The sequence below is a fragment of the Carcharhinus amblyrhynchos genome, chromosome 9, assembly GCF_965287045.1.
Source record: "Carcharhinus amblyrhynchos chromosome 9, sCarAmb.v2.hapA, whole genome shotgun sequence".
Taxonomy (NCBI): domain Eukaryota; kingdom Metazoa; phylum Chordata; class Chondrichthyes; order Carcharhiniformes; family Carcharhinidae; genus Carcharhinus; species Carcharhinus amblyrhynchos.
Window position 1 is genome coordinate 5,635,195 of NC_137332.1, and position 15,726 is coordinate 5,650,920.

At 52.1% G+C, this 15,726-nt stretch overlaps 1 protein-coding gene across 1 annotated transcript in view; it reads right to left on the reverse strand.

The window, feature by feature from the left end:
- samd13 (sterile alpha motif domain containing 13) overlaps window positions 1-15,726 on the reverse strand; it is a 69,068-nt gene that overhangs the window by 8,226 nt on the left and 45,116 nt on the right. The window contains exons 4-6 of the mRNA XM_080196490.1: window positions 14,686-14,767; window positions 12,746-12,883; window positions 15-102 (exon numbers count right to left, since the gene is read on the reverse strand). Coding sequence (XP_080052616.1) covers window positions 15-102; window positions 12,746-12,883; window positions 14,686-14,767 — 308 coding nt within the window. The remainder of the gene's footprint in view (window positions 1-14; window positions 103-12,745; window positions 12,884-14,685; window positions 14,768-15,726) is intronic.

Consider the following 15,726-nt stretch of genomic DNA (forward strand, 5'->3'; position numbering starts at 1 on the left):
GCACGCACACACACCTTTTATTCGATCCACTTTCGATACTCTCCATCTCGACAGGCGACGCGGAGGGCGTGGGGAGACAAGAGGCGCCTCGCAGTTCAGGAACTAGGAAAGGGGGAACAAGTTTCATCATTCAGGTCCGCGTTGGGGGGCTTCGAGAATCATTCCCACGTCCGCAGCCAAAAGCGCAAATCGAGCCTTCAGCTCGTTCCCCGTAACACACACACGCACACGGTAAATTCGACATTTAAAATCAATCGCAAAGACGGAACGCGATTAGACTCTGGTCCAGGAATTAATATCCCTCTTTTCTCTGGAAGCTTCGCTGGATTTACAACGCACTATCAATCTAGCCTGATGTTTTCACAGCCACAGCCTCAGTCCCTGATGAAGCTTGGTACAGAATCACTGCATCCATTTATGGGCTAAATCTTCTTCATTATGCCTCCTCCCCCTTCCCCAGGGTTGGATACTTACCTCAAAAATCAAATCACAGCGCTGTTCGCAATTTGGAACTGCTCGCTTTTTTTTTATTAAACGAAAAGGAGTTAGCGCAATGAGATTTCCATTAAACAATATTGCTTTCCCCACCTACATCGCACATACTGGCTGACTGGCGCTGCATTCATCAAACCAAATCGAATTCAGCCTAACCTCGTCGCTCATCGTTGTAAACGTACTGTAACGATCAATTATAATCAACTTCCAAAAGCAATTAATACACTTGCACTAATTAGCATCTCTAATGAGATCCAAATGGAGTTAACGAGCTTCCATTTCCCTTCGAACTAACACCGATCCGAACAATTACAAAGCAATCCTCCCCCCCCTCCGCCCCCACAACTTTCCCTCACCAATCTCTTTACCCACTCCGCTCCTTAAGGACTTGCCAGAAATCAGAGAGCGCCTCAGTCCAGCAACTTATCCAGGCCACGGCGAACAATACAGTCAGAGCACATTGCTCCAATAACGAGAGGCCTCGCTGCCGGAATCAAACGCGCTGCCATGTAAACGTTGCCACCAGTTGCTGTCCAACGATGGACGAGCATTCTGGGTCAATCTGCGCCCCCCCCCAGGTTAACGGGCAGAGGTCGGGGTGAGCGGGGGAGGGGAGGGGGGGGTGGTGGGCAAGAGGAACCGGCCACAGTTTTGATGACGGCGCGTGGAGAGATTTGGCAGCCAATTAATGGCCACGGGGGCAGGAACGGAGACAAGGCCGAAAGAGACGGGGGAGGGGGGTGGTTCCATTTAAATGCACACCGCAGCTGTTTTGGCCAGCGAATTCCACAGGAGGCGGCCTGGGTGACTTGGTCAAGGCGTTTTCTGAGATCCTCCTTCCAGCGGGTGGGCACAAGAAGCCCCCCACCCCCCCCCCACCCCCAACTCTCAACAGCCAGGCCAAACAGGCCCGAAATCGAGATTGTTACCACGGTGACTGAAGCAGTGGGGTCTGCACAAGGAGGTTCATTGACCTTATCCACTCAATGTGGTGTGTTAATCCTGGCCCTGTGGCAGACTTTGGGGAAAGGTGGCTGGCCCTCCAGCAGACAATGGGGGGGGGGGGGGGGGGGGGGGGGGTGTGTGTGGTGGCAGCGGCGTTAGAAGGAAAGTGGCCCACCAGCATATGGGGGACAGACACTGGCCCTCTGGCAGACATGGGGAGAGGAGAGGAGAGGGGAGGGGAGGGTTACTGGCCATTCGGCAGACACGGGTGGGGGGGTTACTGATCCTCCAACAGACATGGGGGGGGTGGGGGAAGGTATATTGGCCCTCCGGTAGATACAGGAAAGGTGGGGGGGGGATATTGGCCCTCCGGCAGACACAAGGGGGGGAAGGATTGGGCGGGGGGTGGGGGGGTTACTGGCCTTTCAGCAGAGGAGGCGGGGTTACTGACCCTCCGACAGACAAGGGGGTGGGGGTTATTGGCCCCCCGGCAGTCACTCCAGCCAAGGCATCTTAGGGTATGTGCCGCTCCGCAGGAGAGGGGAGCGCACCAGGCACTTACTCACCCCTCAGGATATGCTGCTGAGGACCTGCCAATCACAGTACCATTTGCTGGGGATTTTGGTCTGGTGGTATCATCACTGGACTACTAATCCAGAAACTCAGCTCATGTTCTGGGGACCCGGGTTCAAATCTCACCACAGTAGATGGTGAAATTTGAATTCAGTCTCAAATTAAGAATCTACTGATGACCACGAAACCATTGTCGATTCTCCGAAAACCCATCTGGTTCACTAATGTCCTTTCAGAAAGGAAATCTGCCATCTTCACCCGGTCTGGCCTATATGTGACTCCAGAGCCACCGCAACGTGGTTGACTCTCAACTGCCCTCCAAGGTCAACCGGGGATGGGCAGTTAATGCTGACCAGCCAGCGACACTCATGTCCCTCAAATCAATAATAATATATTAAAAAAAAACAGGTCTGGCAGCATCTGTCAGGAGGCAGATATTAACCCTTCTTACAGATGCTGACACATTCAAACACTTGGCATTTGTATTTTAGTTGGGTAAGGGGAGATGGGGGGGGCTGTAATCCAGAGGGAGACAATTTAAATGGAATTAATCAATAATAGTAGCTAGCCTCCAGAATTAGTGATCCTGGAACAAGCTGATTGACATAAAAACCCAACCGATTCACTCTCGCGCGCTGTACAAAGCAAGCTGTTCATAGAGAAGGAAACGAGAGAGTGCAGAATGTAGTGTTACAGTCATAGCTAGGGTGTGGAGAAGAATCAACTTAATGCGAGGTAAGTCCATTCAAAGGTCTAACAGCAGCAGGGAAGAAGCTGTTCTTGTGTCGGTCGGTACGTGACCTCAGACTTTTGTATCTTTTTCCCGATGGAAGAAGGTGGAAGAGGGAATGTCCGGGGTGCGTGGGGTCCTTAATTATCCTGGCTGCTTTACTGAGGCAGAGTAGACAGAATGAATGGACGGGAGGCTGGTTTGCGTGATGGATTGGGCTACATTCACGACCTTTTATAGTTTCTTGCAGTCTTGGGCAGAGCAGGAGCCCATGCCAAGCTGTGATACAACCAGAAAGAATGCTTTCCAAGGTGCATCTGTAAACATCGGTGAGGGTCTTAGCTGACATGCCAAATTTCCTTAGTCTTCTGAGAAAGTAGAGGCATTGGTGGGGCTTTCTTAACTATAGTGTTGGCATGGGGGGGGGAACCAGGACAGGTTGTTGGTGATCTGGACACCTAAAAACCTTGAAGCTCTCAACCCGCATCCCAGTTCTTTTGTCCCACCCTTATCCTACTTGCCCTTTGGCGACTCTGGACCCTCAGCAACAACCCTCTCAAGAGGCTGAGCAACCTCTGCAGGCAGTAGCGCCGAGGGTGCCCCTGTCTCACCTGGACTGCAGCAGTTGATAAAGACAGCTCACCAGCGCCTTCTTGAGGGCAATGAGGGATTGGCAATAAATGCTATCATTGGCCACTGGTCCCAAGAAGGAACGAAAGATCAGATTGTTGCTGCCACAGAACGAGACAGAATCATGGAATCCTACAGTGCAGGAGGAGGCTATACGGTCCATTTTTACTGCACCAACCACAATCTCACCCAGGCCCTGTCCCCATAACACGGTGCATTTACCCCAGCTCGCCCCCCCTAAGACAAAGGGGCAATTTAGCATGGCCAATTCACTTAACCTGCACATCTTTGGACTGAGGGGGGAAATCAGAGAACCCGGAGGAAACCCACACAGACATAAGAACATAAGAAATAGGAGCAGGAGTCGGCCATCTAGCCCCTCGAGCCTGCCCCGCCATTCAATAAGATCATGGCTGATCTGAAGTGGATCAGTTCCACTTTCCCGCCCTCTCCCCATAACCCTTAATCCCCTTATCGATCAGAAATCTACCTACCCGTGACTTAAAAATATTTAGCGAGGCAGCCTCCACCACTTCAACGGGCAGAGAATTCCAGAGATTCACCGCCCTTTGAGTGAAGAAGTTCCTCCTCAACTCTGAAAATGGGGAGAATGTGCAAACTCCACACTGGCAGTGACCCAAGCCAGGCGGCATCGGGAAGCCTGGGCATTCAGAGAACTCCGCTCTGCAAATATCCCTTTGTGCCTTCACTCAACCTGGACGTCCAGGAGCAGCCACCGACTCCTGCATCAGCACGGGGCAGGGGACAAGAGTAGCCAGATTTGCCAAGGATACTCTGGCAATACCTTCCAAACCCATCACCTCCACCATCCAGAAGGACAAGGGCAGCAGACGCAGGGGAACGCCACCACCCAAGTTTCCTTCCAAGTCACTGTGCCCCGTTGTAACTTCTACCCTCGGAAAAGCTTCTGACTATCTGTGGCACAGTAGTTCGCACTGCTGCCTCAACAGCACCAGGGACCCGGGTTCGATTCCCAGCTCGGGTCACTGTCTGTGTGGAGTTGGCACATTCTCCCCATGTCTGCGTGGGTTTCTTCCCGGTGCTCCAGTTGTCTCCCACAGTCCAAAGACGTGCTGGTTAGAAGCACTGGCCCTGATAATTCTCCCTCAGGTGTACCCGATCAGGTGCCAGAGTGTGGCAACTAGGGGATTTTCACAGTAACTTCATTGCAAAGTACTAACGTGAGACTACTTGTGACAATAATAAATCAACTTTTAAAAATATTTCGTAAACAAATGGCACAGACAGTCTGGCAGAGATCAGCCAACCTCTCAGAGCCCAGGCAGCGAAACTGGAAACCATTTGGGTTCCCAAACCTCAGCTTCGCAACCAACTGTCCTAACAGAGAACCTAATGTTGCCACATTATCGGAGGGATATGAGCACACTGGAGGGGGTACAGAGGAGATTCACCAGGATGTTCCCTGGGACGGAGCATTTAAGTTCTGAAGAGAGGCTGGACAGGCTTGGGTTGTTTCCTCTGGAGCAGAGAAGGCTGAGAGGTGACCTGATTGAGGTGTTCAAAATTACGAGCAGGGGCAGGGTGCACAGGGAGCAGCTGTTCCCCTTAGAACACAGAAAAACTACAGCACAAACAGGCCCTTCGGCCCACAAGTTGCGCCGATCATATTCCTACCCACTTAGTTGAGGATGGTGCCAGTCTGGGATGCGCTGCCTTGAGGGGGGGGTGGGGGTTGGTGGAAGTGAGATGCCTCACCAGGTGGAGGTAAAATCTGAAATGGGTAAGGAACTGGAGTTTCCTGGACAGATTTTGTGGATCTGAACCCACAATCTCCTGATTGAGAGCAGAAAGTTCTAGACACTACAACACACTTGATCAACATTGAGTAAAATTACACAGCACATACAACCACATCCTTAAATATCACGGCCAGACGCAGCCTGCCCCTCCCAGATAATCAATGTGTCAAAAATAGCCCCATTCTGCCCCCACGGAAATCAACCCACTCATCAGTAGTCAAACTGCACCACATAAAGTACAGCGCGTATAAACCAGTGAAGATGGCGGTGTAATGATGATGCCACTGGACTAATGATCTAAAGGCCACAGACTAAAGCTCTGGGGGGGGGGGGGGTGCTTGGGGGGACATGGGTTCAAATCCCACCACGGCAGCTGGTGGATTTTAGATTCAATTAATAACACCCAGTCCATTAGAGGTAGGAAGTGGGCCATTCGGCCCATCGACTTTTCTCTGCCATTCTATGAGGTCGCAGCTGATCTGATATAATCCTCAGCTCCATTTTCCCCCCTTATCCCCATAGCCCTCGGTTTGCTTACTGGTTAAAAATCTGTCCATCTCAGCCCTGAACGACCTTAACGACCCAGCCTCTACAGTCCTCCGTGGTAATGAATTCTACAGATTCACTACTCTCCGAGAGAAGAGCTTCCTCCTCGCCTCTTCTTAAATGGGTGCCCCTCTTACTCTGCCCTCTGGTCTTAGGCTCCCCCACAAGGGCAAACGACCTCTCGGTACCCACCCTGTCAGCTCGCCCGAGAATCCGACCTGTCTCAACGAGGTCGCCTCTCATTCTTCTAAACTCCAACGAGTACCAACTCAACCTCATGGTGACGGGTGGGTGTAGAGGGATATGGGCCAAATGCGGGCAATTAGGGCTAGCTGAGGGATGTGAAAAGAAAGGGCGGCATGGACAAGTTGGGCTGAAGGGCCTGTTTCCATGCTGTAAACCTTCTAATGACTCCGACAAACATCTTCAACTGTGGTACAAGCGTAGCTGGTTCATTATTTTGGTTTGATTTATTATTGTCACGTGTATTAGTGACTGAAGCGATTCGCCCGTAAAACAAGGGAAAGTAAATTGAGGTGTGCCCCCCCCAGCACTGACTGTGAGAGCTACACGCCCCCTCTGTGTCAACATTTCTTTGGTTTTCACTAAAGTTCACAGTTCTATTAATACATAAAATGATTCAGCGTTTTCTCTAACTCGTGATGAGATATTCAGCATGTTTTAAAACGTTGTTTAATCTCATTCGTGGGGTCGCGGTTAGCGAACAAGCCCAATTTCAACCTTGCAACCCACTGGGCTGAAGGGGGGGGGGGGGGGGGGGGGGGGGTCACTCACTCGCCGGGGGTGTCCCCCACTTGTTGCATTTTCAACGTTAAACTGTTGCACGGAATGGAACAGTTACAGCAGGACTGCGGTCTCAGAGGTGACAGCGTAACAATTTCGTACATCAGATATCACAGGAGTGCTCAGTGAAGCCAAATAATACATCCTAAAAAAAATAACGGCAGGAGCACTATTGGGTACAAGCAGCGTGTACACACCGTCACGCAGACAGCGAGAAGCAGAGTGTACACCGTCACACAGACAGCGAGAAGCAGAGTGTACACCGTCACACAGACAGCAAGAAGCAGAGTGCACACCGTCACGCAGACAGCGAGAAGCAGAGTGTACACCGTCATGCAGACAGTAAGAAGCAGAGTGTACACCGTCACACAGACAGCAAGAAGCAGAGTGCACACCGTCACGCAGACAGCGAGAAGCAGAGTGTACACCGTCACGCAGACAGCGAGAAGCAGAGTGTACACCGTCACGCAGACAGCGAGAAGCAGAGTGTACACCGTCACGCAGACAGCGAGAAGCAGAGTGTACACCGTCACGCAGACAGCGAGATGCAGAGTGTACACCGTCACGCAGACAGTAAGAAGCAGAGTGTACACCGTCACACAGACAGTAAGAAGCAGAGTGTACACCGTCACGCAGACAGCGAGAAGCAGAGTGTACACCGTCACACAGACAGTAAGAAGCAGAGTGTACACCGTCACACAGACAGCGAGAAGCAGAGTGTACACCGTCACACAGACAGCGAGAAGCAGAGTGTACACCGTCACACAGACAGCGAGAAGCAGAGTGCACACCGTCACACAGACAGTGAGAAGCAGAGTGTACACCGTCACACAGACAGTAAGAAGCAGAGTGTACACCGTCACGCAGACAGCAAGAAGCAGAGTGCACACCGTCACACAGACAGTAAGAAGCAGAGTGTACACCGTCACACAGACAGCGAGAAGCAGAGTGTACACCGTCACACAGGCAGTAAGAAGCAGAGTGTACACCGTCACACAGACAGCGAGAAGCAGAGTGTACACCGTCACACAGACAGTAAGAAGCAGAGTGTACACCGTCACACAGGCAGTAAGAAGCAGAGTGTACACCGTCACACAGACAGCGAGAAGCAGAGTGTACACCGTCACGCAGACAGTAAGAAGCAGAGTGTACACCGTCACGCAGACAGCAAGAAGCAGAGTGTACACCGTCACACAGGCAGTAAGAAGCAGAGTGTACACCGTCACACAGACAGCAAGAAGCAGAGTGTACACCGTCACACAGACAGCAAGAAGCAGAGTGTACACCGTCACGCAGGCAGTAAGAAGCAGAGTGTACACCGTCACACAGACAGTAAGAAGCAGAGTGTACACCGTCACACAGGCAGTAAGAAGCAGAGTGTACACCGTCACACAGACAGTAAGAAGCAGAGTGTACACCGTCACACAGGCAGTAAGAAGCAGAGTGTACACCGTCACACAGGCAGTAAGAAGCAGAGTGTACACCGTCACACAGGCAGTAAGAAGCAGAGTGTACACCGTCACACAGGCAGTAAGAAGCAGAGTGTACACCGTCACGCAGACAGCGAGAAGCAGAGTGCACACCGTCACACAGACAGTAAGAAGCAGAGTGCACACCGTCACGCAGACAGTAAGAAGCAGAGTGTACACCGTCACACAGACAGTAAGAAGCAGAGTGTACACCGTCACACAGGCAGTAAGAAGCAGAGTGTACACCGTCACACAGGCAGTAAGAAGCAGAGTGTACACCGTCACACAGGCAGTAAGAAGCAGAGTGTACACCGTCACGCAGACAGCGAGAAGCAGAGTGCACACCGTCACACAGACAGTAAGAAGCAGAGTGCACACCGTCACACAGACAGCGAGAAGCAGAGTGCACACCGTCACACAGACAGTAAGAAGCAGAGTGCACACCGTCACGCAGACAGCGAGAAGCAGAGTGCACACCGTCACGCAGACAGTAAGAAGCAGAGTGTACACCGTCACGCAGACAGCGAGAAGCAGAGTGCACACCGTCACGCAGGCAGCGAGAAGCAGAGTGTACACCGTCACACAGACAGTAAGAAGCAGAGTGTACACCGTCACGCAGACAGTAAGAAGCAGAGTGTACACCGTCACGCAGACAGCGAGAAGCAGAGTGTACACCGTCACGCAGACAGCGAGAAGCAGAGTGCACACCGTCACGCAGGCAGCGAGAAGCAGAGTGTACACCGTCACACAGACAGTAAGAAGCAGAGTGTACACCGTCATGCAGACAGTAAGAAGCAGAGTGTACACCGTCACGCAGACAGCGAGAAGCAGAGTGTACACCGTCACGCAGACAGTAAGAAGCAGAGTGTACACCGTCACGCAGACAGCGAGAAGCAGAGTGTACACCGTCATGCAGACAGTAAGAAGCAGAGTGTACACCGTCACGCAGACAGCGAGAAGCAGAGTGTACACCGTCACGCAGACAGTAAGAAGCAGAGTGTACACCGTCACGCAGACAGCGAGAAGCAGAGTGTACACCGTCATGCAGACAGTAAGAAGCAGAGTGTACACCGTCACGCAGACAGCGAGAAGCAGAGTGTACACCGTCATGCAGACAGTAAGAAGCAGAGTGTACACCGTCACGCAGACAGCGAGAAGCAGAGTGTACACCGTCATGCAGACAGCGAGAAGCAGAGTGTACACCGTCACGCAGACAGTAAGAAGCAGAGTGTACACCGCCACGCAGACAGCGAGAAGCAGAGTGTACACCGTCACGCAGACAGCGAGAAGCAGAGTGCACACCGTCACGCAGACAGTAAGAAGCAGAGTGTACACCGTCACGCAGACAGCGAGAAGCAGAGTGTACACCGTCATGCAGACAGTAAGAAGCAGAGTGTACACCGTCACGCAGACAGCGAGATGCAGAGTGCACACCGTCACACAGACAGTAAGAAGCAGAGTGTACACCGTCACGCAGACAGCGAGATGCAGAGTGCACACCGTCACGCAGACAGTAAGAAGCAGAGTGTACACCGTCACGCAGACAGCGAGAAGCAGAGTGTACACCGTCACGCAGACAGTAAGAAGCAGAGTGTACACCGTCACGCAGACAGCGAGAAGCAGAGTGCACACCGTCACGCAGACAGCGAGAAGCAGAGTGTACACCGTCACGCAGACAGCGAGAAGCAGAGTGCACACCGTCACGCAGACAGCGAGAAGCAGAGTGTACACCGTCACGCAGACAGCGAGAAGCAGAGTGTACACCGTCACGCAGACAGCGAGAAGCAGAGTGTACACCGTCACGCAGACAGCGAGAAGCAGAGTGTACACCGTCACGCAGACAGCGAGAAGCAGAGTGTACACCGTCACGCAGACAGCGAGAAGCAGAGTGTACACCGTCACGCAGACAGCGAGAAGCAGAGTGTACACCGTCACGCAGACAGCGAGAAGCAGAGTGTACACCGTCACGCAGACAGCGAGAAGCAGAGTGTACACCGTCACGCAGACAGCGAGAAGCAGAGTGTACACCGTCACACAGGCAGTAAGAAGCAGAGTGTACACCGTCACGCAGACAGCGAGAAGCAGAGTGTACACCGTCACGCAGACAGTAAGAAGCAGAGTGTACACCGTCACGCAGACAGCGAGAAGCAGAGTGTACACCGTCACGCAGACAGCGAGAAGCAGAGTGTACACCGTCACACAGACAGTAAGAAGCAGAGTGTACACCGTCACGCAGACAGCGAGAAGCAGAGTGCACACCGTCACGCAGACAGTGAGAAGCAGAGTGCACACCGTCACGCAGACAGTAAGAAGCAGAGTGTACACCGTCACGCAGACAGTAAGAAGCAGAGTGTACACCGTCACACAGACAGCGAGAAGCAGAGTGTACACCGTCACACAGACAGTAAGAAGCAGAGTGCACACCGTCACGCAGACAGTAAGAAGCAGAGTGCACACCGTCACACAGACAGTGAGAAGCAGAGTGCACACCGTCACACAGACAGTGAGAAGCAGAGTGCACACCGTCACACAGACAGTAAGAAGCAGAGTGTACACCGTCACACAGACAGTAAGAAGCAGAGTGTACACCGTCACACAGACAGCGAGAAGCAGAGTGCACACCGTCACACAGACAGCGAGAAGCAGAGTGCACACCGTCACACAGACAGCGAGAAGCAGAGTGCACACCGTCACACAGACAGCGAGAAGCAGAGTGCACACCGTCACACAGACAGCGAGAAGCAGAGTGCACACCGTCACACAGACAGCGAGAAGCAGAGTGCACACCGTCACACAGACAGCGAGAAGCAGAGTGCACACCGTCACACAGACAGTGAGAAGCAGAGTGTACACCGTCACACAGACAGCGAGAAGCAGAGTGTACACCGTCACACAGACAGCGAGAAGCAGAGTGTACACCGTCACACAGACAGTGAGAAGCAGAGTGCACACCGTCACACAGACAGCGAGAAGCAGAGTGTACACCGTCACACAGACAGCGAGAAGCAGAGTGCACACCGTCACACAGACAGCGAGAAGCAGAGTGCACACCGTCACACAGACAGCGAGAAGCAGAGTGCACACCGTCACACAGACAGTGAGAAGCAGAGTGCACACCGTCACACAGACAGCGAGAAGCAGAGTGCACACCGTCACACAGACAGCGAGAAGCAGAGTGCACACCGTCACACAGACAGTGAGAAGCAGAGTGTACACCGTCACACAGACAGTGAGAAGCAGAGTGTACACCGTCACACAGACAGTGAGAAGCAGAGTGTACACCGTCACGCAGACAGCGAGAAGCAGAGTGCACACCGTCACACAGACAGTGAGAAGCAGAGTGTACACCGTCACACAGACAGTGAGAAGCAGAGTGCACACCGTCACACAGACAGCAAGAAGCAGAGTGCACACCGTCACACAGACAGCGAGAAGCAGAGTGCACACCGTCACACAGACAGTAAGAAGCAGAGTGTACACCGTCACGCAGACAGTAAGAAGCAGAGTGTACACCGTCACACAGACAGTAAGAAGCAGAGTGTACACCGTCACACAGACAGCAAGAAGCAGAGTGTACACCGTCACACAGACAGCGAGAAGCAGAGTGTACACCGTCACACAGACAGCGAGAAGCAGAGTGTACACCGTCACACAGACAGCGAGAAGCAGAGTGTACACCGTCACACAGACAGCGAGAAGCAGAGTGTACACCGTCACACAGTTATTCAAGAAACATGTTAAGGCCTAGTTGAGATCAGATGAAATCCTAAGTAACACCAAGAAGCAATGCTCACACGGGGTGGGCCCCGGTTAGAGCGCTGGGTCTAACTCCTCTGGCAAAGCACTGGTTCTAACTCTCAGCACCACACTTCAGACAGCCTGGTAAAGTTATAAAAAAGGTGCAAAGACTTCCTGAGGCTATACGAGGACTACAGGAGTTCCATTTCGTGAGGCGGCTGGAGGGAACCAGGTTACTCGTACAATCCTACAGCGCAGAATGAGGCCATTTGGCCCATTGAGTCTGCATCCACCACAGTCCCACCCAGGCCCTATCCAATAACCCCATGTATTTACCCTTGCTAGTCCCCCTGACATTAAGGGTCAGTTCAGCGTGGCCAATCCACGTAAGCCACACATCCCTGCACTGTGGGAGGAAACCCATGCAGACACGGGGAGAACATGCAAACTCCACACAGACAATGACCCACTGAATTGAACCCGGGTCTCTGGCGCCGTGAGGCAGGAGCGCTAACCGCTAGGTCATCACGCCGCCCTCCGAAGTCTAGAATTGAAAACTAGTCTCAGTAACGTTCTCAACTTTTGTAAAAACCCAAATGGTCCATGAATATACTTCAGGGAAGGAAATCTGCTGTCCTTACCCGGTCTGACCTACAAGTGACTCCAGGCCTATAACAATGTGGTCGACTCATACGGGCCAGGCGAGATACTCAATTCAAGGGCAATTAGAGACAGGCAACGAAAGTTGGCATTGCCAACGGCAGCCACATCCTATAAAAGAATTGATATTTGGATAACTCTTTCAAAGCGCCAGTATAGACACAATGGGCCGAACGGCCTCCTTCCATCAGTCAAAGCATTGTCCCTCGTACAGCTGAGAGAACGAACTGAAGTCAACTCAGCCAAGGACAAATACCACAAGCATTGGTGCAGAAATCAGTATACCTCCCAGCCAAGCGCGAGAGAGTATATGCTCCACCCCCCCACCCCCGAACATTAACTGCACGCTACGGTTGACAGATCATCCCCGCTACCTGCTGCTCGCTGTTCAGCTTCCTCCTTGGCAGTGTCATTCTTCAGGGCAGGGTCAGGAGAGGGAAGTCGAATGAGTAACATCCTTTTGGCAGCCTCTTCCCGGGAGCTGGTCACGCACTCCCCGTACAGCCACTGATCTGGGGAAAATCCCAACACTCGGCAGTTATTTAGCTGCGATCCATAGAACCCCCCACAGTGCGGAAAGAGGCCCTTCGGCCCATCGAGTCTGCACCGAACACAATCCCACCCAGGCCCCACATATTGTACCCACTAACCTACGCATCCCTAGGCACCAAGGGGCAATTTCTTAGCACGGCCAATCAACCTAACCCGCACATCTTTGGACTGCGGGAGGAAACCGGAGCACCGGGAGGAAACCCACGCAGACACGGGGAGAATGTGCAAACTCCACACAGACAGTGACCCGAGCCTGGAATCGAACCCAGGTCCCTGGAGCTGTGAAGCAGCAGTGCTAACCCACTGTGCTACCGTGTCGCCCCAAAGTCCCTACAGTCCCCCTCCCCCACAGCCATCACTCGTACCCATAAACACCGAGGCAGTTTACAATACCATTCCGCACTCACATTCCAGCACCTTCTAAAGAACCAGCTGTCAGTGATTTTTAACTCTCCTCGTGTCGGGCAGATGTTAATTAGATCTCAAACTCCAAACACACGGGACTGTCAAGTTAAACAAAGCGGAGCCTCATCTTTCAATGTGACTTCAACGGAGAGAAAATTAAATTTAAAACTAAATCTAATTTACAGCAACCAGATTCTCTGAAGCAAATCAAACCTTAAAATCAGATCACGTGATTCAGTAATCAAAACAGATCCAACCACTAACTCAACCGTGCAAACCTTCCTGAGAAGTAGCACCAAACAAACCCCAAGATTTTGTCCTAACACACACACACACACACACACACACACACACACTCCCAGAGGGGCAGCACGAGGATAGGATGAGCCTATAGTCAAAACTAGCACGGTGGCACAGTGGTTAGCACTGCTGCCTCACAGCGCCAGGGACCCGGGCTCGATTCCCAGCTTGGGGTCCCTGTCAGTGCAGAGTCTGCACACTTTCCCCATGTCGGCGTGGGTTTCCTCCAGTTTCCTCCCACAGTCCAAAGACGTGCAGGTTAGATTCACTGGATGATAAATTGCCCCTTAGTGTCAGGGGGAACGAGGAGAGTTAAATACAAGGGGGAGGTTACAGGGATGGGACCTGGGTGGGGCTGTTGTTGCCGCCGCAGACTCAATGGGCCAAATGGCCTCCTCCTGCACTGCCGATTTTACGTCATCCCCCTTCCAACTGATTCCTTAACGGACCAAAAATCTGTCTATCTCAGCCTCGAGCATACTTCGTGACCCAGCCTCTGCAGAGCTCTACGGTAAAGAATTCCACAGATTCCCTCAGAAAAGAAATTCCTCCTCATCTCTGTCATAAATGAGCAACCTCCTTACTCTGAGATGTTGTCCTCTGGTCCTAGACTCTCCCACAAGGGAGAACGGCCTCTCAGCATCAACCCTGTCAATCCCCCTGAGAATCCGGTCTGTCCCAATAAGGTCACCTCTCAATCTTCTAAACTCCAATGAGTACAGGCCCAACCTACTCAACCTCTTCTTGCAAGACAATCTCTCCAACCAAGCAAACCTCCTCAAGGCTGCCTCCAACATGCCTTTCCTTAGACAAGGCAACCAAAACCCTCTTGAATCTCTTCACAATTTTAAAAAACCCCCCCCACTGGATAGCCCCCGAGCCTTGTCTCAGGAGAGGGGCCAGCCTCGTTCATTCTTAATCACGAACGCTGGAGCTCCGCCAATTTCCAGTGAAATGCTGCCACCTGGAGTCAGGCCTCGGCGTTGCAAGCCATTCACACGAGACAAAAAGCTCGGACCCATTAATTCATCATTCGTCCCAGGGGCGTGATTCCTACCTGTCGAATGTCCCGACACATCCTGACTGTGACCATTCATGCCACGGGACTTCTTATAGGCGTCGCAGTTCAAAAATACTGACTGCAAGCAAAGGCAAAGGGAAAATTAGAGAAGGTTCCTGCCTCAGAGAGGGGAAGGGGTTGAGCAAGAGCGGATGGATGTTCACAGAGTCAGGGAGGTTTAGAGCGTGGAAACAGGCCCTTCGGCCCAACTTGTCCATGCCGCCCAGTTCCAATATATCAAACGATTCACACACAGAAAAGACAGAAAATTACTTCACAGCGCATCAGGTTGGTAAAACAAAAAGCAAGTTTGGTAAACCATGACACGGGGACTATGGAAAAACTATTCCAAAAACAATTGATAATCACTGGGCACAGATACGAGGGAAATAAGGGAAAATTGTTTATCTTGTTGGGAAATGGAAAGCACCGCTTGATAAAGTCAAGGTAGCAGATTCAACAGTCAATTTCGAAAAGAGAACGGAATCAATATTAAAAAGGAGAAGAGGGTGGCACAGTGCGTTAGCACTGCTGCCTCACAGCGCCAGGGACTCGGGTTCCATTCCCGGCTTGGGTCACTGTCTGCGTGGAGTTTGTGCGTTCTCCCCGAGTCAGTGCGAGTTTCCTCCGGGCGCTCCAAAGACGCGTGAGCTAAGTGGATCGGCCGTGATAAATTGCCCCTTGGTGTCAGGAGGGCTAGCAGGGTAAATACACGGTGTTACGGGGATAGGGCCTGGATGGAAATATTGTTGGACGAGGTGCGATGGGCCAAATGGCCTCCTTCTGCGCTGTAGGGATTTCCTGAGGGAAGATTTACAGGGGCTGTGGGGGGGGGGGAACCCAAAAGTGGGACTAATTGGACAAAGAGGCAGTACAGAAAAAATGGGCCAAAAGGCCTCCTTCTATGCCTTATTATTCTGAGGTTCCACAAACGTGACGTCTTGTAACTCTAACAGTTGAAGAACACGATGTGGAGATGCCAATGTTGGACTGGGATGGGCACAGTACGAAGTCTACAACACCAGGTTCAAGTCCAAC